Source organism: Aythya marila (assembly GCF_965140915.1).
Source record: "Aythya marila genome assembly, chromosome: 2".
NCBI classification, from domain to species: Eukaryota; Metazoa; Chordata; class Aves; order Anseriformes; family Anatidae; genus Aythya; species Aythya marila.
Window position 1 is genome coordinate 134,319,597 of NC_139043.1, and position 23,707 is coordinate 134,343,303.

General features: G+C 39.2%; 1 protein-coding gene across 1 annotated transcript; it reads left to right on the plus strand.

The window, feature by feature from the left end:
• Positions 1-95: 95 nt before the first annotated feature.
• Positions 96-23,359, plus strand: POP1 (POP1 homolog, ribonuclease P/MRP subunit). Its single transcript, XM_082755084.1, has 15 exons — positions 96-276; positions 2,198-2,380; positions 3,249-3,424; positions 5,986-6,234; positions 6,792-6,879; positions 7,193-7,368; positions 7,991-8,241; positions 8,363-8,456; positions 9,255-9,366; positions 10,329-10,448; positions 17,168-17,283; positions 18,624-18,815; positions 19,769-19,923; positions 20,746-21,087; positions 21,858-23,359. The coding sequence occupies exons 1-15, from the start codon at positions 156-158 to the stop codon at positions 22,549-22,551; spliced, it is 3,069 nt and encodes a 1,022-aa protein (XP_082611210.1). The 5' UTR covers positions 96-155; the 3' UTR covers positions 22,552-23,359.
• The last annotated feature ends 348 nt before the right edge of the window (positions 23,360-23,707 follow it).

Genomic DNA, 23,707 nt, shown 5'->3' on the forward strand with positions numbered 1-23,707 from the left:
GTAGTCCGGGGAGGGTGGCTTTGGCGCGGCGCGCATGCGCACTCGCCAGGCGGCGTGCGGTGAGGCGAGGCGGCGGCGTGCGGCGGGGCCGGTACCGGCACCGGGAGTTGTCCTCCCCCCCCTGCTCCGTGCGTGTCCTTTCAGCCCCTGCGGTCATGTCCGGTGCGAGGGAGAAGAAGCGGGCCAAGAAGATGAGGAACCAGCCGGTCAGCGTCACCATGCCCGCCGAGCCGGGGCCTGTGCCCGCCGGCGGCCCCAGGCCCTGCCCGCCCCCAGGTACGGCCCCCTCAGGGTCCCCTCAGGATCCCCTCAGGGTCCCCTCAGTGCCCCCTCAGGGGGGACCTGCCCGCTGCCCCCTGGTCTGCGTGTGTCACCTCACAGCCTGGACCACGTGCCTCAGTCATGCTTAGATTTTTTTTTTTATTTTAACCTATGTTATTTTGGGGAAAAAATATACAAAGAGCGCAGCATTCTGAGGTTGAGGCGTTGCCTCTCTGTTTTGGGGTGAAAAAATGATGTTTAAGTGCATATCGAGGGGATGGTGCTGAGGCAGACAGGATGATGCAGCAAATTACGGCCAGCCCAGGCTGAGGGGTTTGCAATGTTGTTAAAGCAGTGCTATCAGATTAAGCGCTGTTTTCTGCCTTTCTCTTTTAGCAGGGAATTTAAAAAACTATATGGTTATAATCTTCAGTCCTGCTGAATAGCATGCACATAGCATTATTCTGTAGTGTTAGTGAGTATCTTGGTTTCTTGGTTTTATTCTGCAGTGTTAGTGAGTGTCTTGGTTTTATGGAGCTAGTTCTGTAGAAACAAAGAAAAAAAATACAGAGGAGTTATAAAACTATAAAACTATAAAACTATGAGTCTATGTAATTCCTGAAATCATCTGATTTTTCTTTAGGTATTAAATCAGACACTACCCTTAGAAACACTCTTCTTCCATCTTATTAAAATACTCGGTGTCTCCATTTTTAGGCTAACTTAACAGTGGAAGTTCGTGATATGAGTGTGTTTGTGATATGAGTTACTTGCCATTCAGCTCTCTTCTTTCAGTTGATTTGTGCTGTAGGTTTCCACAAATTTGTTGACTCCAGCCTCCGTCCCTCTCTCCCAGCTACTTCCTCCCCACCCTCACCTCACTGTCTGGATGGTGCTGCTCCCAGCCACATGGCAAACTCAGATCAGGGAATTATTCCACATGAGAACATACTTTCTTTCTATCCCAAAACGTATATATGTGTGTATATATATATATGTATATATATATATATATATACATATTCCATTTGAATTGCTGTGCTGTTGTATAATGTGGTTGCTTCTTAGCTGGTTACAGGAGCCGGAACAGCATTGTTGCAGAACGTGAAATTTCAGCTTCATGATTGCTTGAAACAGAAGAGGGAGGTTCCTTGCTGCTCTAAGCTCATTTAAATTGAAGCTACTGGAGGTGAATCTGTTTCTGGCTGTGTGTTCCTCATGCCAGTAGCAAAATTAATGGGACAATACGTTAAAGTTGTTTAAGAAGCTCATCAACGTGAAAACTGCTGCCTGTTCCCCCTGACACACAGGGTGATTGTCAGTGGAGGGGCTCCCTGAACTGTACAGCCCTGTGTTCCTACTAGTACTTCACTTGGTGCAGTGATTTATTTGATTTTGATGTTGATTTAGATGCCTGTACCAGAAAAATGTACACTGTAACTTACTGCACCAACATAAATGAATCCTGCTGAATTTATTTACTGCTGTAATGGAAATACATGCATGAGACTTTCTTAAGCTAGAAGATACCAGACAAAAATCGTATGGTTATGGGTAAAATATTACCTTTGCTGGTGTCATACTAAAACCCTAACTAGACAAAAATAAGAATTGCTACTGATGCAGTCAGTATAGGCTGATTTTGATCAGGTCTTTCGTATTAGGCCGGATGGAGTATTGGAGGCAAAGTCTGTGTTGGGTACCACTCTTAAAATGTGTAAAAGCTCCTGAATCTTTTGCTGCTCGCTGCTGGGCAGCACAATTTTTTTGTTTATTCTGATGAAAAAGAACTTAATTCTGTTTCCTCATGGCTTTTTCAGTACATGTTAAATACAGTTGGAGGAATGTGTACTGCAATCTTACTACAAAGGATGGTTTAGCATTTATCTGTTGACTGTGTGTTTCTGTTACCTCTGTTCGTTTCTAAACCCTTCAGGAGATTTTCATTCCGAGCAGCAGTATCAACAGCAGAAATTTTCGCATCAGTCATCCGGGCCTCCCTACAGGAAAGACCAGTATTTTCCCAGAGAACAAAACAGAGGAGAGCGAGGCAGAGGAAGAGGAGGATGGCAAGGAGGACACCAGGGTGCTTCTGAGGAAATACCTAGATACATAACAGGTTTGTATATACAAAAAAAGGCCACAATTTCCAGGGCAACCTGCTGTTATTTGTCTGCTGTCTGCCTTTGGTTTTGTGAAATAGCAAAATCAGAACCGATGCTGTGTTTGGTGTGTTCACTTGGACTTCAGTTTTTCCTGATTTTCTCCAAAATACAGATATACTTGTGTACCAGAATGAATGACCAGATGTTGTTCAGTGAGTCCTTTCAGACTTCCAAGTTGAAAAATTGCACTTACTTGTGATGAGGGGTGTGCATTTTGCTTTCTGTTTACCAATAAAATGAGTGCTGACAGTCATCTGTTTTTAATGTAGCCAGTGAAACTGTTTATGCTCACGATGTGAGTTAGAGACGGCTTTTCTTCAAACAGAATATTTGTGTAGGAGAACAAAGAGACAAATTAGTTTTTCAAAATGTGGCGGTGCTATGATAATGAATACATTTCTGTAAGAATAAAACAAAATCAACCTCTGGCTCTGTATTTGATCATTTTAAAACAGTATGTAATATGATTACTGCTTCCTGTTTTTCCATGAAGAAGTTTTTACATCTCTTTGAGTACCATCTGAAAACATTGCTATTCTAATCTAGTAAAGAAGTACTTGATACAAATAAAACTTGTTGGTTACACCACGGCTTTTTAGATTCATTCATGTCCAAGTATGTGCTTAAATAAATATGTAAGCTTCAGAATATCTAAAGAATAGTTATTACTTCAGCAATAGACAGTACACAGTATTTTCTTTTATTTCAGCAAGTCATCAGATGGATGTAGCAGAAATACTCTGCTGGAGTTCAGGAATTTGTGTAGTGTCACCTTTGATTTTTGCCATTTGTCATGCTCTGATACAGTTCTTTCCATTGCAGTGTCTACCTTTGCTGAAGCTCGTGCTGCTGAGATGAAAGCCATGTTGAAAGCAGTTACGCAGAAGTCTTCAAACTCTCTAGTTTTCCAGACGCTACCTAGGCAGATGCGAAGGCGAGCTATGAGTCACAACATTAAACGCCTACCCAGGAGGCTGCAGGAGATTGCCAGAAAAGAGGTATAAGCGTGTTCTGGTTGTATTTGATAAACTGTATCATGGGCATAGCTGATGTACGGTGTTCAGCTGTACATTTATTAATGTTTAGACCTGAGCTGGTCAGCAAATTTTCTGTAGGTACACAAACTTTGGCTGATACTTGGATCCAAAATGCAGAAACATCTCAGTTTTAGATGGTAGCTCAAGTAGATCTTACTAACAACTCGGCTTTGTGATTATTGGACGACTTGAAAAGTTACTGGACTAGTGATAGAACCCTTACTTGCAGGAGGGTTTGTTTGGGCAGTGAATCTAGGCCCCAGGAGTCCTGAATAACACCTGCCTAGCTTGCACCCCACCACTGCTTTGAGCTGTGACCCTGCTGGACTCAAACCAGCACAGCTCATTCCTGCAGTTGTTCTATTTTACAGCTCAGACATTCGCTGGAGTAGTTGGCAGCTGTGTGCAGCTTCAGACCTGCTAATGGGTATTCCTGGTTGCTCATGAAACTCATTTTGGAGCAGCAGTATCTCAGCATTGAGTCAGAATGCTCCTGTGTAGTTACTTGCTCCTAATCCAGTATGGCGTTCATCTGTATTTTAAAAAAAAGGTATAAGTCTGACTCTGATGTTTTTCTCTGATCACTATACTTCTTCTGGACACTTCTTAAAATGATAAGATGAGTTTGCTTGATAAGTTTTCTGTGTGTTAAGGTTGAGACCTTACCCCTTCCTCCTGAGTTCCTGAAGATTCATGATTCAGAAATTGCTTCAAGTACTTCTGCTCATGTTCCTTAGGGTGTGGTTTATTAGATCTTCATAACCTGCATGTCTTTTTTTTTTTATTGCTCTGGTTGGCATTCTTTTTGCTTTGTTAGTCATGATGAGATTTTATGCAGTTTGGCATAAGCAGCATGGGCTGCTTTGCGTGGTTACTGCTCTGTCCTTGTTAATCTAGATTTCTTTCATGTTTATATTTGGTTCTTTTGTGTCCTAATTCATTAACTCATTTCACGTGGAAGCATTTCTAACTTCTCTGTATATACTCACTGTTACCCATCCTTATTTTCACTTGTATGATTCATGGATTTTTGAGGTCATGCAGCTGCATTTCTTCTATATTCTGTCTCTTCAGGTCTTTTGGCATAGTTTGTGTGCTTAAATGTTTTTTTTGTTTCATGATTTCTTGGAGCTTTTGTGTCTTCTGAGCCATTTCCCTTTCTAAAGGTTCTGTCTATTAGTTTTCAGTGTTTGAAGTCTGCTTCTTCAAAGTTACTGTTCTGATTCTGCAGCACTTTCTTTGTTTCCTTAGATCCTTTAATGTGACCACTTTCATGCAAAAACTTACCTAGACTCTCTCTTACCTCATCACAAGCTTGAAGACATGCATTTTTTGTCTACGGTACCACATCACTTTTTCCTCTAGCTGTCTTTCTGAACAAATCAGTTATGTATTATTGGCCCAGTGGCTTCTTTTACCTTTTCTGCAGGCCATCAGATAAGTCTGATTGTGACTTGGAACTTGGTTTATTCTTCTGTGCCTTTCTGTCTCGACATCGTGGGTCATGTCAGTGTTCCCTCTGCTCAGTGACTTTCTAGTATTCTCTTTTCTCTGCTGTTGCCCTTAAAACCAGTGGTCTGCCATCAACCATTTCTTGGCAAATGCACAGTGGACATCCTAAGAAACATTTATTTATTTATTTAGATTAATTTAATTAATCTACTTAATTAATCTAATAATTAATTAGTTTGTTCGTTTATTTATTTATTTATTTTTGCCCTGTAGTCCCTATTTCTTTCTGCCACTTCTCTTCACAGAAAGACAAATAAAAACTTGAGAGGCAAGCCTTCCTCTTCAGCCATGCATTCGCTCTTAGTGATTCTGTTCTTGACTGGGTTGTAATCAGCAATTTAGTTTGATGTTACCAAGGGCCTTTCCTTGTTTGCTTTTACACATTGTAGAGACTCTGAGTATCCTCAGGTCCTACCTGCCAGTATTTGAGTACTGCTTCTGTACAAGCTCAGATTTTGAGGTTTTCCACGTATCATGTTCTTTTGTTCATGTGGGTATACTGATGTTGGCCAAAAACTTCACGCAGGAAGTAGCAGAATCACAGAACGGTTTGGGTTGGAAGGGACCTGAAGGATCATTTAATTCCAACCCCCTGCCATGGGCAGGGACACCTCCCACCAGCCCAGGTTGCCCAAAGCCCCATCCAGCCTGGCCTTGAGCACCTCCAGGGATGGGGCATCCACAGCTTCTCTGGGCAGCCTGTGCCAGGGCCTCACCACCCAAGAGATCTTCCTGTTCACATGTAAGTTTCTGAATGTCTGGGGATTTTGGTTTAACTGTGGGTTCAAGTCCAACTTTGATATTCTCATATGGATGGGGCTTGCATATAAAATTCCCATCTGTTAGTTATCCTCAAATGAGAAGGTAGAATTATGGAGAAATAACATCAGGATAAAGTATAGCTTAGATTATGGAAGTGGTTCCTGTATCCTTGTATATGTTAACCTTTATCTTCAACAGAAGTTTGTCCTTTTGAGATTTACTTCGATGTTCTCTCTTTTAAAAAACAGGCGGAGAAGGCTGTACATCAGAAAAAAGAACAGTCAAAGACTAAATGTCGCAAAGCTAGAAGGCGCCACGGGAATTTGGTAGCAGAGTTTAATCGCAGGCAAAGAAAGAATATTTGGTTGGAAACACATATTTGGCATGCAAAGAGATTTCATATGGTAAAAAAATGGGGATACTGCTTAGGAAACAGCCCTACAGAGAAGTGCTACAGGGCTTGCTACCGAGCCATGACAAATCACTGTCTTCTTCAGGTACCATGTTTGCATCTGTTTTCTTTGTTATTTTGCCAAGTTGAAGTAATCAACTGTTCAGTTACGAGTGTTTCTGTCTCTTTGAAGTAATGTTGTGTCAGCTGTTAATAACTGCTAGCTATGAACTGAATAATTTCATAACTGCAATGAAAGGTGGAGAGCATCAAAGAGACCAAGGTGAGCCTATGGAAGAGTCTTATGTATTAAAAAGGTAACTATGACTGAAATACTCCATTTTCAACCATAAAAGCTTAGAAATTAAATGAATCCCTGTTTCTTCTTCCTGAGAAGGGTGCTGTTGAAGACAGATGCTTTATTGTGTGACCTTTTTGATCCCTTGCTTCAAGGGGAAGGTTGGTCCTTGAATGAGAAATGCCAGACAGCTGTCCTGTGACTATCAATGTTAAGTTAGAAAGGAAAATGTTTTCTCGTTGATTCAAATTTTAGTGAATGAAAAAATACAACTGCAGTGTAAATCATAAAGCTCTATCTGATCTTTCCTTGCTGGCTTCACTTTCAAGAGTTATTCTCACTTCACTACTATCCTGTTGTTTCAGGATTTATCATATTATTGTTGCGTGGAGTTGACTGGTAAAGAGAATGAGCTTCTGAAGCAACTTGCGCGAATATGTAGTGTTGACACAGGTAAAATTTAATTCGTTTGAAATAAAGTTAAGATTCTGAACAGACTAAAGGTTGACTCATGCTTTTTCCTTCTTAATGTACTAGCAATCTGAGAAGTAATAAGAGTTGATACCTAGTTGTGATTTTTTGGTTGAAAAACCTGATTAAAATGTCCTCTCCTAGGACCACAATTTCTTATTTTCATTTGTCTTTTAATAAACTTATTATTATTGTCTTCTTTATTTGGTACTGTCCTAACAGCCAGACTGAACTTCCTTTTTTGTTTCTTAAACAAGAGGTTGCTTTGTTTTTCATTAAGTATCTTCTTCTTCAGGATTAACATTTAGAGTGGCACGTTGCCTGTCTGGAAGATTCCAGGGTTCCCTGAATCTTTACCGAGCAGATCGCTATCCTGAGGATGCGCTTGGTCCCGTTACGTTTATTTGGAAACCCAGGGATGGGTCTGAAAACAGACAGTTATGGATCTGGATGCATCCAGCTCTCAAACAGGTATTTTGTTTTTTCGGCGTTGAACTCCAGTTTGTTCATGCCTTGTCTATTCCTTATGCTGGAGATACTTCCTGAAAGGTGTACAAGAGAGAGATGGAATTAAAAATTAAGAATTAAAAATTATGAATCAAAAATTAAAGCACTGTTTCCACTCTGACTATATTTGTGTTCTGTAACTTCTTACAAAGATGGTATGGGAGGTTCATGCCTCTGAGTTGTTTTTTTTTTGTTGTTGTTGTGAGCTTGTTCAGGGTTTTCTAGTGATGCTTTTTGGGGTACGTTCACAATGTGCTGTTGCTTGATTTGCTTCCTTCCCACTGCCACCCATGACAGGCTTTTTGGTTACTGTCATCACAGGTAATCATAATCTGCTTCTTAGCTATGACCTTCAGTAAATCAACTATACATTTGCAATTTTTCTCCCATTAATTTGAGTGACAATTTTCTAGCAACAATATTACATACAGCACTTGATAGTAAGGCATGGACTTAAGCAGAACGAAGATCATTCCCTTAAATCCTTGTAAGAAAATAAAATGCTAGAGTGTAATTCTTAAAATTGTGTTTAAGCTTTGTAATGCCCTGCTCATCCTCCTAATCCAAACTTTTGACTTTTCTTTAGGACATACTGAACGAGTTAAAAGAAATTTTTCAGTGTTTAGAGCCTGAAAAAGTCTATATCCCTGAGCCAGCTACAACATCAGCTCAAGAGGAAGAACAAATGGATGTCGTTCTGAGCCTTGGCAAAAAAAGAAAGAAAGAGGATAAAGAAGGAGAAAAAGCTGTGCCAGTGAAAAAAATAATTGGTGATGGCACTAGAGATCCATTGCAGTCCTACTCATGGATCTCGCAAACTACTGGTGTTGTGATCAGGTTTGTTCACAGAAACTGTTACCTATAACCAGTTAATAGATGGATTATAGCTTAACATAGTACTGGGGGAAAAAGCATGCTGTACAAGTGGACACTCAGGTGAAACTTCCCTCTGTTTCAGTGATCGAACTATGGAGATTCTCAGATACCGACTGATCGGCCCGCTGTCACACTGTGTCCTTACAGAGACCCTGAAAGCTGCTTCGCTTCAAACAGTAAGGAAAATAGCAAGTTGGATACTACTGTAGCTTTAATAAGGTTTTTGGGGTGTGCAAACTTCTTTTGGCTAGAAGGAATCATAAATTGTCTAGCATTACGCATGTTAGCCTTTAAAATAAGTATTTTCACTCTGTTAGCTTCTCTGTATTGAGCCCCTTAACTGATACTGATCTGAGGATGAACACCTATATGGATTTCAGGTGTGGGTAGAAGGAACATAGAACTAGAAACAGGATCATATGACACTATTGAGTGGGCCCTGAAAGTTTAGTAGTGACACACTGTGTTGACAGGTCTAGAATAATTCACTTTCTCCTTGGCATTCTATAGATCATGTTTCTCAAGCAACAAGCTAGAACGCTCTGTAAGGCAAGACACGAAAAGTATAGAAGACTTGCATTTTAAATCAAATGCATAATTCCTACAGGATTTAGTATCTTGTGCACCTCTTGGCACGTAGCATCACTGTGGTTTCAATGTGGGAGTTTTTTTGTCTCTTGCAGCAAACATGAGGAGGCCATGAAATCTCTGGCTTTGTATAAAAAATTACCGACTACAGTTAGGAAGGATTGTGGATTGCTTTGTTTACTTTTGGAGCACAGGTTAAATTGAACGTGCTTATTGGAGGGTATTATGAAGTGGAATATAGGAATAAGCTGCATCAGGAAAAAATGATTTTGGTTTGAAATTCGGAAGAAAGTAATCATAGTGATTAAGGCAAACTGAGATTGAATTCATACTGATAGAAAATACGAAATTACTACTTGAGTTAATTAGATGGTGTTGTTTTCCAGGAGATGGCAGATTCAGAATCAGAACTGAATAACTGGTGGGTAGAAAACTGCAAGGACTCTGAAAAAGTATCTCTTCATCAACGTCAAACTGCTATCTTTGAGCTATTAGAAGGTATTTGGGGATTGGTGATACGGGAGGAAGGGAAAACTCTTAGGTTCTAGCGGTCAAAACTGGCATGCTAACAAGCTGGCATAGGTTTGGAGAGGCTTTTTTTTTTTCTTGATCGAGGGAGTGATGCCAGTGAGCATGTACTTAGGTAATTACCCTGGCATGTCAAAGATTTGAGGATAGCTACGCTGATTTTTTTTTTTAAGGGAACATTATGTCCTCTGTGTAGTCCAAACTCTTAAACAAATAAGTCTTGTTTCTTTTCTTTGTGAACTTAGATTGGAAATTGTTGATGGGATATATTTATGTTGGACTATACCACTCACACATACAAACACTTAAGACAGTAAATTGTAAACTGCCTCCTCAGATAACATGGTAGACTCCTGCTCAAAGTGAAAGCATTTTGTCTTGCCTTGCATGTTTTTGTTCCTAATAAACAGTTGTTTACTTGGCTGAGATGTAAAATACAAAGTAAACAACATCTTAGTTTCTAGCTCTGAAAACAGATAAAGAGCTGGTGGTGTTAGATCTCAAATTATACTCAAGCTCTCCAGTCTGAAGCAGTTAGGCCTCAGATTGGGCAAGATGAGGTAAAACTTAATTCCTTTTTTTTTCCTTTCTCTGGAAGAAAAGTAGAAAAGAAAGGTTTGTTGCTTAGGAGTTGTGCCAAACGTAAAGGATGAATTTGAGTCTGTTAATTGAGCTAGTGACCTCATTTCTATGCTAAGCGTAAGTATAATTGCAGAGTAACTCTTATGCTGCTATTGTTGTCTTTTGTTATTGGACATTGGACAAGCATTGGTGAGTTTTCAAAACATGCTAAATTGAGTACTCTGGCTTGCATCTCTGGCTTCTAGTGGTGTCATATCCCTGCAGGCAAAAATGCACAAAATAACAGTGCAGAAGAAGATTGTAAATTTATTTGCGGTTTCATGGCAATGTTCATCTGTGTATTTTTAAAGGGATAAGTTCACCATCAGAAATGCCACCAGGTACAATACTCGGCCTCACTGTTGGAGATCCTCGAGTAAATCTGCCAAAAAAGAAGAGAAAAGCCATGCCAGACCCTGAAAAATACCAAGGTAAAATGCCTTGCTTATATTGTGCGTGAAACTGCCAAAGGCAAGAGATACAGTTTCTTTCTACACTTCTGTTTTCATTTACTGTCATATTCTGCTGATGTTTTTTTTTTTTTTTTTCTTTCTTGCTGTTTTCCTCTAGCATTAGCTTTTAGAATGTTTCCTTCCTCTTTCTATATGCCTTGTTAGAACAGAAACAGCCTGAAAATAGGTTGCATAGGTTTTAGAACAGCAATTGTGAGGGAGGGATCTGCACCAAAGCTGGTCTTGTGCTCAGTGGAAGCCTCTGTCTGACCATACAGATGATCCAGGTTCGAATCCTGGCAAGGCCAACCAGGTGCTAAAAGATGCTCAGTTTATGTTCAGTATTTAGTCTTCCAGGTGCTGTCTCTCTCTCCAAGATACCTGCTGTTTCTGGTTTATAGCCTTTGAATGATGAAATTCGCAAATTCACTAGGGAGGAAAAAAATAAATAAAATGCAAGGTTAGTATTTCAAATGGCCAAGATGGTAGTCTTCCTTGAAAACAAAAGCTGCATGGGTGACTACGTAGACTTTCATTTCAGTGCTTACTTGCACAACATTTCAGTGCAAAATGCAAAATCAGTTGGATTTGAACATCCTTGAAAAATGTGGGGTTTGTATACAGTGCTGTGTAGGCATTTACAATTAGGTTGACAGGGCACAGACTGCCTAACTTAGTATGAGAAACAGAATAGTCAGCTAGCAAACAAGAGAAGTGAAGTTTCCAGAGACTTCAAAATACTTTGTTTCCTTGGTGGTGTGTTTACTGGAATAATCTAGCCTTAGCTTTCACTGAAAAGCAGGTTGAATGCTGATTTCAGTTACCATCTTCTAGCTCTCTTTTAGCACAACTCTTCCTATTCAGATTTTCTTATATCCTCCTGTTTTAACCGCTGTATGTAGAACAGCCTTTCTCCTGTTTATTAGTTCTGCTTAGCTACATTCTCATCGTTAATGTTCGTGTTGGAAATGTTGCTGCATGTGTGACCTCTGCTTTGGTTCCTTCGTCCTGAGGAGTAAGGTGAGCTATACACCACTTGTTTACAGAGACTTTTTTGAGCTGGTAAAGGAGTTAGTGACCACAAGAAGTAGTCTGTTCCCCTTCATTCTGCTTGTCATGTCTGTGAAGATGTGATCAAGAAGGCGAGTTCAGTGGAAGGCTTCTAAGCACTGGAAAAGCCACGTAGTAGTTTCTGTCCCACTGCCAGAGATGATTGTCCCTCAGGAAGCAGGGACTTGGTAAAGAGGTAATGATGTAAGGCAGGGAAACAATAGGAAATAGGTACATACGCCTGTCGTTCTTTGGCTGGCTAGAAATGGCCATCTTCAAGGTCTTTCTACTTATCCTTCAACTTGCAAACAAAAAAATCTAAACCACAAACATTCAGAAAATCTGGTGTTGCTTTCTGGTTCCTTTCTGAGTTTTTTTTTTTTTTTATTTTATCATAAGCTTAAAATGTTACCTGCCCTCTCTGACTCTTACTCAGGTGAGGGAGAAAGCCCTTGATCAGCTAGCAAGAAAAAGTAAACTGTGTTTGATACCTCTTAATTTAGGTCCTGCTAAAGGACTTCATGTTGCACAAACGCATTGCTAACCAGATAAGTTAAAAGTAAGCAGAAGAATGAAGGAAGATAAATAATACAGCTGTCTTCTAATCTAAAATCAAAAGGACATCATGGTAAGGGAGCAGAAAGGGAGAGAACAGCCCTGCTACAAGAAGCAATAGGGAGGGAATAGGAATGGCTGCTGTTCTGTTTCCCACCTGAATACTTCCTAATGCTGTGTGGGGTGACTTAGTGGGTTATTCACAGTCTGCTGCGTACCCATTACATGTGCAGTGGCTAAATCTTATGGTGTGGTAGTTCATCTCTCCTACCTAGAAACCTCAAGACTGAGGTACAACTGCCACTCTCATACGTATCAATACGTATCAATACGTATCAATACGTATCAATACGTATCAATACGTATCAATACGTATCAATACGTATCAATACGTATCAATACTTATTCCTAAGTATTAGTTGAAAAGAGAGGCCACTGTTACTCTCCAAAGTCTGTTGTTCCTATCCTGACTTGGTAGTCAATTGTGTGACATCTACCACTGGTGCTATATCTCTGCTGTAATGGGCTTACTTGTTCAAGTAGCTAAGAGAAATTACATTTTGAAAAACGTTAGAAAACCTATCCATGTTAGTTTATTAAACTCAGATACTTTTACAATTTTCTAGTTGGGGAAAGCCTTCACAGGCTTTTGATTCTTAGTGTTTTTGAAGAAAAAGTAAAACTGCATCTGCACTAATAAAAGGAAGCCTAGGCATAATCAGTTACTGTGCAAAATATGTTTTGTATCTGTTCTCTCTCTGCCAGCATTGTGCATTCTTCACACTGTTTACTGTTTCAGGACCTGGAACTGTGCAGCTTAGTTTGTGATCTTGTTGGAACGTGGTCTTGTTGCACGTTTCGTTGCCTTTATCTATCAAATGTATTTGTTCTTTGTTCCTATCAACCTCCTTGATTACCTGGCTGATTTGCAGGAGTTTACAAATCCATTAAATAGACGGAGGAGAATCTATTGAAGGCCATTTGATGCAGAAAGATCGCCTCTAACTTGAAGTTTGTAAGCCATAAATGTCTAGAATGACATCACTGCATACTGATCTTAGTGCTGCACTCTTCCCCAGAACCCTGTTATTGTCCACACTTGGAGTCAGATTACTGAAATATCCAGCAAGAATGTCATCAAAAGAAACACATTCCCATGGGTTATTTGAGTTTGATTTACCAGTTTTACCAGCATTTTTTCCAAATGGTTCTGTCCTGCTTACATTGGTTCTTTTGTGAGGAGTGATCCAGGAAGGGATTCTATCCTCCTCTTCAACTTTATGAAGGGCAATTTGTTTAAACAAAAGTAATGAGGGAATTTAATCTTGGCACATAGTATATACATTACTACAGCAATGATATTACCAGTGTTTCCACAGTAACACCCACAAAAAAAAAAGTTAGGCTTTTCTTCTAGACAGTTGATCCACCGATGGAAGATGAGGTCTGTAATTCCATTGAAATGGTTTTAATTTGCTCCTTCTGTAAGAGGAAATCTTTTTATGAGCCTTAGAGCTACATAAACTTTCTGAGCCTTGGTTTTGATATAACCTTACTCAGATGTGGTAATGTGGTAAGATGACCTTTATGTAAGAAATGGTACTAGCCATTCGTCTTAATGACATGTCAGGTTGACTGGGCAATAAAAAGGAACCCTTGCTCTATTCCACACTTTTTCCCCTTTTTGCTTCCTGGACATTCAAATGCAATTAGGATTGATATTAGGAAGATCAAAATGACACTGCTTATGGTAGCAGATTCTATAGTAGTCTTCTGTTCTTCATTGGATAAAAAACAATTGATTTTCTTAGCAAATTCTTACCAGTTTAAAGATGCATTATTTATCAGATATGCAAATAGTTTAGGTAAGTTACAGCCCTCAGCTCTGTTTGTGGATTGTCATACATGAAATCTGTGAAGTGACATGCATCTATCTGTATCCCCTTTTATTTTTTTAAATTTTGTTTTCAAAATGCTGTTCTAAGATAATGCCTGTGTAGTTTTCCCCCGGTGGGTAATGTGTTAACCAACGGTAACTTCAGTCTTTCCCAGTTACTCACACACGTGAATGCATATGCATGGGTTCAGGCTGTGTGTTTATACACGGAACTGACCTCATTTCTTTAGGCTGTGGGATAGAGAGTTCGTAAATAAATCACTTCTCACTGCCTTCTCAGCAGGTTTATGCCTTCTGGAAGTCGAGCCTCCCAGCAAGCGGTCAGTACTTACGTGACCGCAAATTAGCGTTAGTCTTCTCTCCGTTTTAAAGTACTCTTCTGACATTTTGATACACTGCTGCTGTCTTGTCATGGGAGAATACAAATTCTCTTGCTCAACACGGGGTATGGTGGAGCCTCTAAACAGTCAATGAATGAGATGAGTATAAGGAGAATGCATCATGAAAGATAAGTGAGCTAAAGTTACTTTTGCAAACACAGAGCGTGATTCTTTGCCAATCAACACATTCTTGCAGTGGTTTAGGTATCCAGTCCTTTGCTTTGGTTCTCCTGGTACCCCATGCATACGTGCTGTGAAACTGTTCCCTAACAGTACTTTTTTTGCTTCTGCTGCTGCTTCTCACAGACAGACAGAAAATTTTCAAATAGAAGCACTCTTAACCTTAGGTATGTCTTCTGAGATGGCTAAGGTAATCAGCTACACGTGTCAGAACAACAATTTGAACTGAAACAAAACCTTCCTTTCTCTGTCAGTATTGTCTGAGCACCAACCATAGACATCAGCAGAAGCAGGTAATGTGCTGATTGTCATTGAGCTTTCTGTGCTTAGTAATGCAACTCCCAATTTCCTGTACCAGCTGTAACATCTTCATTAGCTGCTTGTTCATCAGTAGGGTTATTTCTCCAAAAATTTTACATTGTGGACTGAAGAAAACAGGAAAAAGCGACAGTTTGAATTACAGCATGCTTTGCAGAGAGGTGGGATTCTCCAGGTGGAATGGAGAACAAGGTAAAAGAAAGTATGAAGTTAAAGATTTTAGGGTAGTGAGGAGAATATTGGGTGGAATGTAGGGATGGAAAGAGACAGACATTAAATGGCTTTTTAATGAAAAAAAAAAAAAAAGTTATGTCCTATAATATACGAATTCTAAGAAACTCCAAAATATGACAGGGATACCAGTATCTCAGATGTGGTAATAGGAGGCAAAAAATAATTCAGAGAAAGTTATAGTGAAAAATTTACAGTTAAAGGAACTAGAATGTGTTTAAATAATGTAACCTAAAGAGATTCTAATGTTCACAAATACTTTCTGTACAGAAGATTGAAAAGCCCCTTTCCCTACCCTCTATTTGCTTGGAATTACATGCCCTTCACCTTGGTTATCCCTAAGAGTCAGGAAGAAATTCCCTACCGCTACGACTCATGTTTTTGCTGTCTTTTTCTCCTTCCTTCAGTTCAGTGATATTTGCTGTGTCTCCAAACAGAACGTGCTTTCCCTCTGGGAACACAGAACCTTTTCAGGTTCCTCCTCAGGTTATTGATTTAATTTTGGATCACAGAAGAAATTCTTGTGGCTGTATTGGCAAGGACTAAAGATTTTCTTTTTAGTTGTCATCTATAGCATGGCTCTTTCTGTGTTTGGCTTGTTTGTTATAATAAACTGGAAACCTTACAAAATAAAATGCTCCGTTTCCACTAGATCTTGCTGTGCTGTACATTGCAGTTGTAGGCTTTCCACTACAAACCTTAATTCTGTGCTGTATAGAGGAGAGGTCTGTGCCCAGTGGGTTTTAAATTACAAACTGTAATAATTTATTTGGAGTCTTTACATTAGTTTTGTGAAGATGTCCACAGTAAAGTGCAGAGTCCTTAATTTGAAGGAATGTCACCCTAATCTGATCATTGTTTTAGTATTTCTTCCTCATCATTGTATGTAAATGTTACTTACCAGCAAGAATGCTTAGCAAGTATCAGGTTAATAGCACCATCAAGCTATCAGGAGTGTTGCCATATTAAAGGTTGCTGTTGATTTTTGCAACTGTTGCTACTATGGACACTTTATGTATTTTTTAACAATTATTGCAATTATGTTTGGTAGTATCTATTGTATAGTTAGGACTACTGAACAATCCATATCTTCTGTGCACAAAGTCTTTGTCCTCATTAATTGGAAAAATTACCTAAATTGTGTCTTTCAAAAGACTACATTACTTTAAAACAAACAAAAAATGTATGTTCCTTTAATATGTAAGACTTTGCAACCTACAAGGTGAGCAGCAATGAGTTTTAATCACATAGCTATTAATAACTCGTTGTGTCATTTGTTCGTAAGGATTATTTTACTCAGAATATGGATTGGCATGCATTGTGTACCATATATGGAATGCTGAATGCTTTTAACCCATAGTTTTTTAACCCATGTTTTTTCTCTATTTTGCTTGGACTGGGGAGTTGAAGCAGAGATAGGTTTAATACCCCCAATGATGAATTGTTATCATCTTCAGTAGTACACACAACTGTGGGACTGTGCAGACGTGCTCAAAGAAGACATACTCATACCTTCCTTGAAGTGCAGAGCCTGAAAAGATCCAGGGAGTGGAAAGCTAGTGCTAAATAAGTATTGCATTCTAGTCATATCCATAAAAATATTGCCTGTATGTACATCATTTAAAGGTCATCTTCACTTATCCAATAAGTTTGCTTAGGACTTATTTCAGGCTTTGTAACATTGTTCTTTTTTTTTTTTTTTTTTTTTTTTTTTTTTTTTTAACCAAACTTGGGTGAACTTCATACTTTTCCTGAAATGCCAAATTCCAGAATATTAAAAGTTGCTTCCTAAATATGTAACTAACATTGCCAAGTGTGATGTCACTTTTACTAAGAAATGTCTGTCTGTAAGAAAACGCAAGGTTAATTCTTCTAAGACTAACAGGTAGTTTATTTCATGTTCTGTATTTGGAAAAATGTATGCTAGGATATATTCCAGGCACTGTGATGATTGTTAACCTTTCAGTAGTGTTTTTTTTTTTTTTCCCAGTTTGCTCATAGTACTCATGATATTGGAGTGGTTTTGAAAATCTGAAATTTAAACCACAAAAATGTGAATTTTGCTTGAAGGTTCTCTTCTTTTGTAGATAATGATAAAGTTAGGCAGCTGTACCTGGAGGGTGTACCCGTTGAGTGTGCTCACAGCTTTATCTGGGACCAGGACATCTGTAAGAACGTCACTGAAAATAAAATTTCAGAGCAGGTAACTAACAAGGTGGATTGCCATGGAGAAAATGGCTAACGGTCCACATACGAGACTCCTGAAACTTGTTTAACTCCAAAAGTAGTAGTTTACTAATGTAGTAGTTATCCAACTGCTGAGTTGAACTTTCTGTTCTGTAGCACTTATGTAATGTTCTTCTATAACCATTGTTTGTGATTCACTTAAAAGAAAGCTTTACTGGATTGTCTACAGGACTAAATCATCGTAGGTTTATTTAACTGAAAGATTTGGAACTGGATTTTCCTACATCACTTTAACTCGTGTATAGCAGATAAAAGGGATGAAGTGGTACAGAGAGGCTCTGTCCTTTTACTCTTCAGTCAAAGCTAGGTGGATTTTCCTGAAAAAAGAAAGGAAAATGAGACTAAGTAGATCCTTCAGGGCTTGAACTACAACACACTGTGTTGTGTCATTCTGGGTAATACCTGTGATTTCTAGACAGCTTTAGATGTGCTTTTACAGGTTTGAAACCTTGTATCTTGACATTTCTATTGGCAATGGAGGAGCAACCCACAAGTGAATGGGTGAAAAGGTAATCTAGTCACAAGAGGTGATAAATTTTTGGCACCATTATAACCCAAAATAGAAAATGTTCATATGGCAGAAACATCTCTCCAAATATTCTTGTGTTGCAAATTAGTTTTGTGTTCTTTCAAATTGACCACCACAGTGTAAAAAAGCAAAATGCTTCCAAAATGTTACATTAGCACATAACAGGATCAGCGCAGTCTTTGTGGTCTTCCTGCTGTTGTGAAATGTAATGTTTACCTTACAAGAACAGCTGATGCAGAAGGGATGTGTAAAGTTGCAGTCTGGTGTTCTTTTTCTCGTAAATACATTCATAATGCTGTACAATGAAATATAACAACCAATATTGACAAAGCCTTGGTGCCAGCATGCTTCATGCAAAACTGATTCATGACTAAATGCTCTTTTCATCTCCCTAGTTATGGTTCAGATTTTATCTAACTATCGACAGATTTTCTGAAAGCACCAGCTCAGTCTAGTCTTGTGCACAAATCTATAAATATCAAGTTGGATTACTTTTCCTCCTCACCTTTGCTGTACATTCTTGCTCTTGAGTTTCAATACCTGCCATCCATCAAGGAATATGGAAATTACAAGAGAGGGAAAAAAAGGTTACTTAAATACTTTTTCTAAAGGTGTGTTTTATGCTTCAATGATGGTCTGTTCAAATGTGTAGCATGTTTCTTACTCATTTTTCCTTGTCATAAGTTATCTCATGTCTGTGTTTCAGAACATTACTTGGAAAAGGAAAAAAGGTTACTAACTTATGGGAAATTTCTCCTCCTCCTCAGGATTTAAACCAAATGAGAGCCCAGTTATTGGTACCTGGATCACAGCTTGATTTGGGTCCTTGTGAGTCAAAGATTCCCATACTGTTGGTGCAACAGCCAGGAAAAATGGCTGGAGAAGATCGCCCAGGATGGGGGAGTGGCTGGGATATCTATCTCCCAAAGGGCTGGGGCATGGCTTTCTGGATTCCTTTTGTAAGTGACTTTCCTTGGAAACGGCAAGTAAATACAAGAAATGATGCCATTTGGTGTTAAATACTGATTTTAGCATTGTGTAATCAATTCGCTATCACAGGATCAAAATCCCCAGTAGCTTTCCATATCTTCTGTTGGATATAACTCTGCCCACCTGGCAGTTTGAAGCTTGAAGTGTGGGGAGTACGAAAAGACAGCTAATCCTGTAGCTCTTGGGTTTTGTGTTTCCAAGAGCATGTGTCTCTAAAGAGAAATCATTTGATGCCAGCTGCTCATCCACTTCCAGCTTGGCTATCTCCACTGTTCTGACAACATTCTGTTGCCTCTGATTTGAGGGGAGCTTGAAACACAAAGTTTAAGTTAGGCTGAATATTTTCCTGGTGCTGTTAGGAGTATCTTACTTTGAATGTTTAGGTGGTTTTTATAGTGCCTTTCTACAGTTAACTGGGCAACATGTTTGAGTGCCTCACTCCACGCACAGAGTAAAGAATTTCTTCCTGACATCTAATCTAAACCTCCCCTCTTTTAGTTTAAAGCCATTCCTGCTTGTCCTATCACCATCTTTCAGTGTCACTATCCATCTTTCTTTATAAGCTTCCTTTAAGTACTGGAAGGCTGCAGTGAGGTCTCCCTGGAGTCTTTTCTTCTTCAGGCTGAACATCTCCAGCTCTCTCAACATTCCTGGCAACATACAAGATCAGAACCTGTGAAATTCTATTTATTTTTGTTGATTATTTTTCAAAATAACCTTAAAGAGCATGACTAATATTCTTGTTGAAGTCATTGTTTAGAACTGTGGAAATCATATTTAAGTTGATTTTTTTTTTCAAAAGCTGAAGCAATACTTACAATTTTTTAAGGCAGTAGCTTCAGGAGTATTACTGTCTCGTTTCAGTTAGTAACCAGGAATCAATACAAACATGGCTTTTTTGGGGTTTTGGTTTTTATAACAGATATATCGAGGTGTACGAGTTGGTGGCTTGCAAGAGGCTGCAAAGCATTCTGAATATCAAAGAACACCTCACACTCCAAATGATTTCCCAGATTGCCCAGCGGGAATGCAGTTTGCCAAAGAACTGGAAGCCACCCTTCTTGAAAAATTCAAACGGTAATGCTGACTTCAGGATTGATCATGAGAATGAGAAAAGAAGTAATGCTGCTTAAAGTAGTCTCTTAATTATCTGTTGTTGTGTTCATTTAGACTTGGACTTTATGAAGAACTTTTACTAGAGTTTTAAATTCCAATATTAAAAGAAAAAAAATCTAAGCTGTACATAACAGAAAAGCTCTGCTAAACAGGCCATATAAATTAAGTAAAACCTATTTCCAGAGATAAGTTTGGTTACAAGGCGGTAATAAGGCTTCATGACAACTTATTCCAAGCAACCTCAGCAGCAAACAAGAGGCAAGAGGAGAAGGCAAAAGCAGAATGTTAGAGTATTCTGTGGTAAAGAATAAAGTGAACAAAGGGTTGTATTTTAGTGTCAACTTTTTAATACTATTTTTAATACTAGATATTCTGCAGTTTGCCTTTGTTTTCATTACAATAAACACAAAACTCTTAACCATGCTTATGGGTCAGCTAAAAGCATCTTCTGTACAAACAGGTGTCAGCTCTCCTTTGGACTAGGAAAAAGTAGGAGAAATTCAGAGGAAATGGTGGTGGTGTCAGTTGTAGTAAGTAGAAGTATCCAGAATGGCAGAGAGAATGTAGAGGGCAGAAACACGACAGTGTTGTCTAGAAGCGTAACTTTAGAGTTATTGGTCAATGAGATTACCAAGTGAATGCACAGACAGCTTTCCGTTCTAAATACTTGTTTACAAAACACTGTAGAACATTATGGCAACATAGGCAATTAGCCTTTTGATGCCCTAATTCGAAATAAGGGCCTAAGAAAGAAATATTCTCACCTACTTGATTTATCATTAGGCGTCCACCTGCAAAAAGAGCAAATTACATCAAGCTGGGCACTCTGTCCCCTTTCATCTGTCCTTGGGAGCAGCTGACGAAGAATTGGGAAGGAAGAATGAACGCTTCGGAAGAATTTATCTGTCCTTCTTCCCCCGACGCTGAGCACTGTGCGACTGAAGGGAATGGCTTCTGTGACCCCAAACCAGAAGTGGCCGAAGAAGCTTCCCCTGAGACTGGTGAGGTAGAGGAGACCATGGAAATCGCAAGCTCTGAAGGTGCCATAAAGAGAGAGGGTGATCCAGGCAGCCAAAACTTGGGTGAGGGAGATGAAGCTACAACAAGAGGCTTTGTTGTTCTCAGGTATGTCAAAATGATACGCAAGGTGCCATTTCTTTCTTGGGAATAATTGAATTGGGAAAAGGAACAGCTCAGCTTTGATTATTAAGTTGAGAGAATGAATTGATCCAAATACAATGAGGAGGAGATTTAGTTTTGCTGAGGACCAGAATTTTGCCATTAAGTGAAGTCCTGCTTTTCTCCAGCAAACACCATGACTAGATGAAGTAAGGAATTATCTTAAATGTCGCAGTGTTGAATTTAACATTTTGGAGTTGACATGCAATGTCTGCTTTTTAAGTTTTAAGTTTTGCAACTTAAAAATTGTTGTATATATAAGCTTACATATTCTTTTTCTAGTGCATCATCTCAGGTGGTTCTTGCACTACTTAAATATCTGCAAAGAAAATAAAATCTCCTGCGTTTCAATGCAACACACGAGGGCAGCAACAGTGTTTGGAAAGTGTCTGACTGCAGATCTTCCGTTCTTGTGTAGTTACTAAAGGAAGAAAATACTGGCAGTTCAGGACTGAATGTCACTGAGGGTTTTAAGGTATTTGAGATTAAAGCAGGTTTTAACAAGGAACATCTCCTTAAGAAGTACCCTAACACATGAATTCCACTCGCCCCTGTTCTTTTTGTGCTGAGTGATACAAACATCAGCTTGGAAGGTTATAGAAAGAAGCCCCAGGGCTTCCTTACTCATGGTCTTGCAAATCAGTGAGTTTCTGGATTTCTGTTGTACTACTTGTTAATAACTATCCTTGATGTTTATTTTTAAAACTTTTTAATAGGAGCAAGAAATTGCTAATGCAAGTAGCAGCCTGGTGCTATCCCACTTCTGGAAAAGATCGTCGAATCCGCCTTATTTCCCGACTTGGACAAAAGGAAATGACTGAAGATGTCTTTTTGCCGATCTTGATGCGCTATCCCAGGGCTCTTGTATGGGTCAGCTTGTCTCTCTTGAGGAAGGGGAACCCTGAGTTACATGCCATGATTTGCATCCCAACAGAAGACGACTTGCTGCATTTAAGCAAAGACAAACTCTTCTGCGGTCCTCAAGAACCCAAGCATCGTGACATATTCAAGCACAGGGTACAGGAGCTAAAAGAGGAGAAAAAGAAAAAGAAGAAGAAGAAGAAGAAGATGGAGAAGGAAGAGGAGAAAGATAATGTGGAGGCTCTAGAAAGTGACTCTCCCAGTGTTCTAGATGAAGAAACAACTGAGGAACATGAAGACCTCATACTTGGTCTTTGGCCAGACACTCTCCCAGATGTTACTTCACACTGCTCCAGAACTCTCCTGGGATATGTCACTCGAGGGGATTTTTCATTGGCTGCAGGCTGTGGAGAAGCCCTGGGTTTTGTTAGCTTGACAGGTTTGCTTTATATGTTACACGGCCAGCCAGCAGATAAAAAAGGGCTTGTTTTGTTAAGAACTCCAGCATCGTTACAGTACAGATTTGCCAGACTTACTATTGAGGTTTAAGTATCATTACAATGCAGCAGAATGCCAAAAATACCAAAGAATGTCTGCTATGTCTTCTGTGGCCTTTCTGACATGCCTCAAATTTGAGGAGGTGTTTCTGAGTCCCAGAGTCTTGAGGAGTATGAAACAATTGAAAAGCTTTGTGACTTGAATCATGCAAATAACTGATGCATAAACAGACCAAGTATTACTTCTGATGTCTGCGCTGCTAAGGATTTATAACAGTAACTTATCAGTTGTAATCATCCTTATCTCTAAGAAGCACATAGTTCATTTTTCACCTCAGAGCAGTGGCTGCTATAACAGTCCTTACACAGCAAATCACAAATTTTTCCTTTTTGTGGTCAGATGGCTGATATGTTGTAACTTTCCCATTCACTGTTCGCCTACAAGCGAGTGCCATCTGTGCCTGTGCGTATAGCAAGGGGGTTTTACTACTTCCTTGGGTCCGCGGCTACAGTGGAATAGAGCTAAGTAGACAGAACTAGCACAGAAAGCAGGTGAGGTACTTTGGAAAAGCTCTGCGCTGAAATGAAATGCAAATAAAAGGTTGTCTGTTTGTATAATCTTAAATCATAGTAACTGAATCTCTTACATTGGAAAGCATAATAATTTCTCTCTCAATTTTGAGAGGGAGAACTCTTTAAAAGATAGTAGAAGCCTTTCAGATGTAAATGGCTCTTGGTGGGTCAGCGTACATTTTCTGCTAATAAGTGGAGATATTTTGGTTCCTTAAAACATGAATTTATTTTTGTATGGAAATGCTGGGACTGAGGTTTTCCTCAATTTACAATAGGGTTTATGAACGTTGGACAAACAGTCATTAAACCTGTAAAGTGTGCAGGGGGCGGGTAAGGGGAGGAAGGTATTTGATTTGGCTGGGGAAGGGGGGCTAGTTAGTTGGGTTTGTTGTGGGTTGGACTTTTTTTCTTTTTCTAATGATAGCCTTAAACTTCCAGCCATTCTTGAGTTAAGCAGCTTAATAACGAGTTTACAGTAATACATTGTAGTTTAGTAGGAGCATGATACAAATATATATCAGTTGGTAACGTTTACCCTGAAATGATCATGACAAATAAAAATGTAATCTATTTGTGATTCAGGAATCTTCTGTTCAGCTTGGTTCTTTGAAAAACTAAATACAATCAGTTAACGG

Bases quoted from the DNA above. Each gene is read 5' to 3' on its own strand.
- POP1 (XM_082755084.1), top strand. From the start codon at position 156: ATGTCCGGTGCGAGGGAGAAGAAGCGGGCCAAGAAGATGAGGAACCAG. The intron at 3,425-5,985 runs GTATAAGCGTGT...TTTAAAAAACAG, and splicing joins AGGAGATTGCCAGAAAAGAG to GCGGAGAAGGCTGTACATCA. The intron at 10,449-17,167 runs GTAAAATGCCTT...CTTCTTTTGTAG, and splicing joins AGACCCTGAAAAATACCAAG to ATAATGATAAAGTTAGGCAG.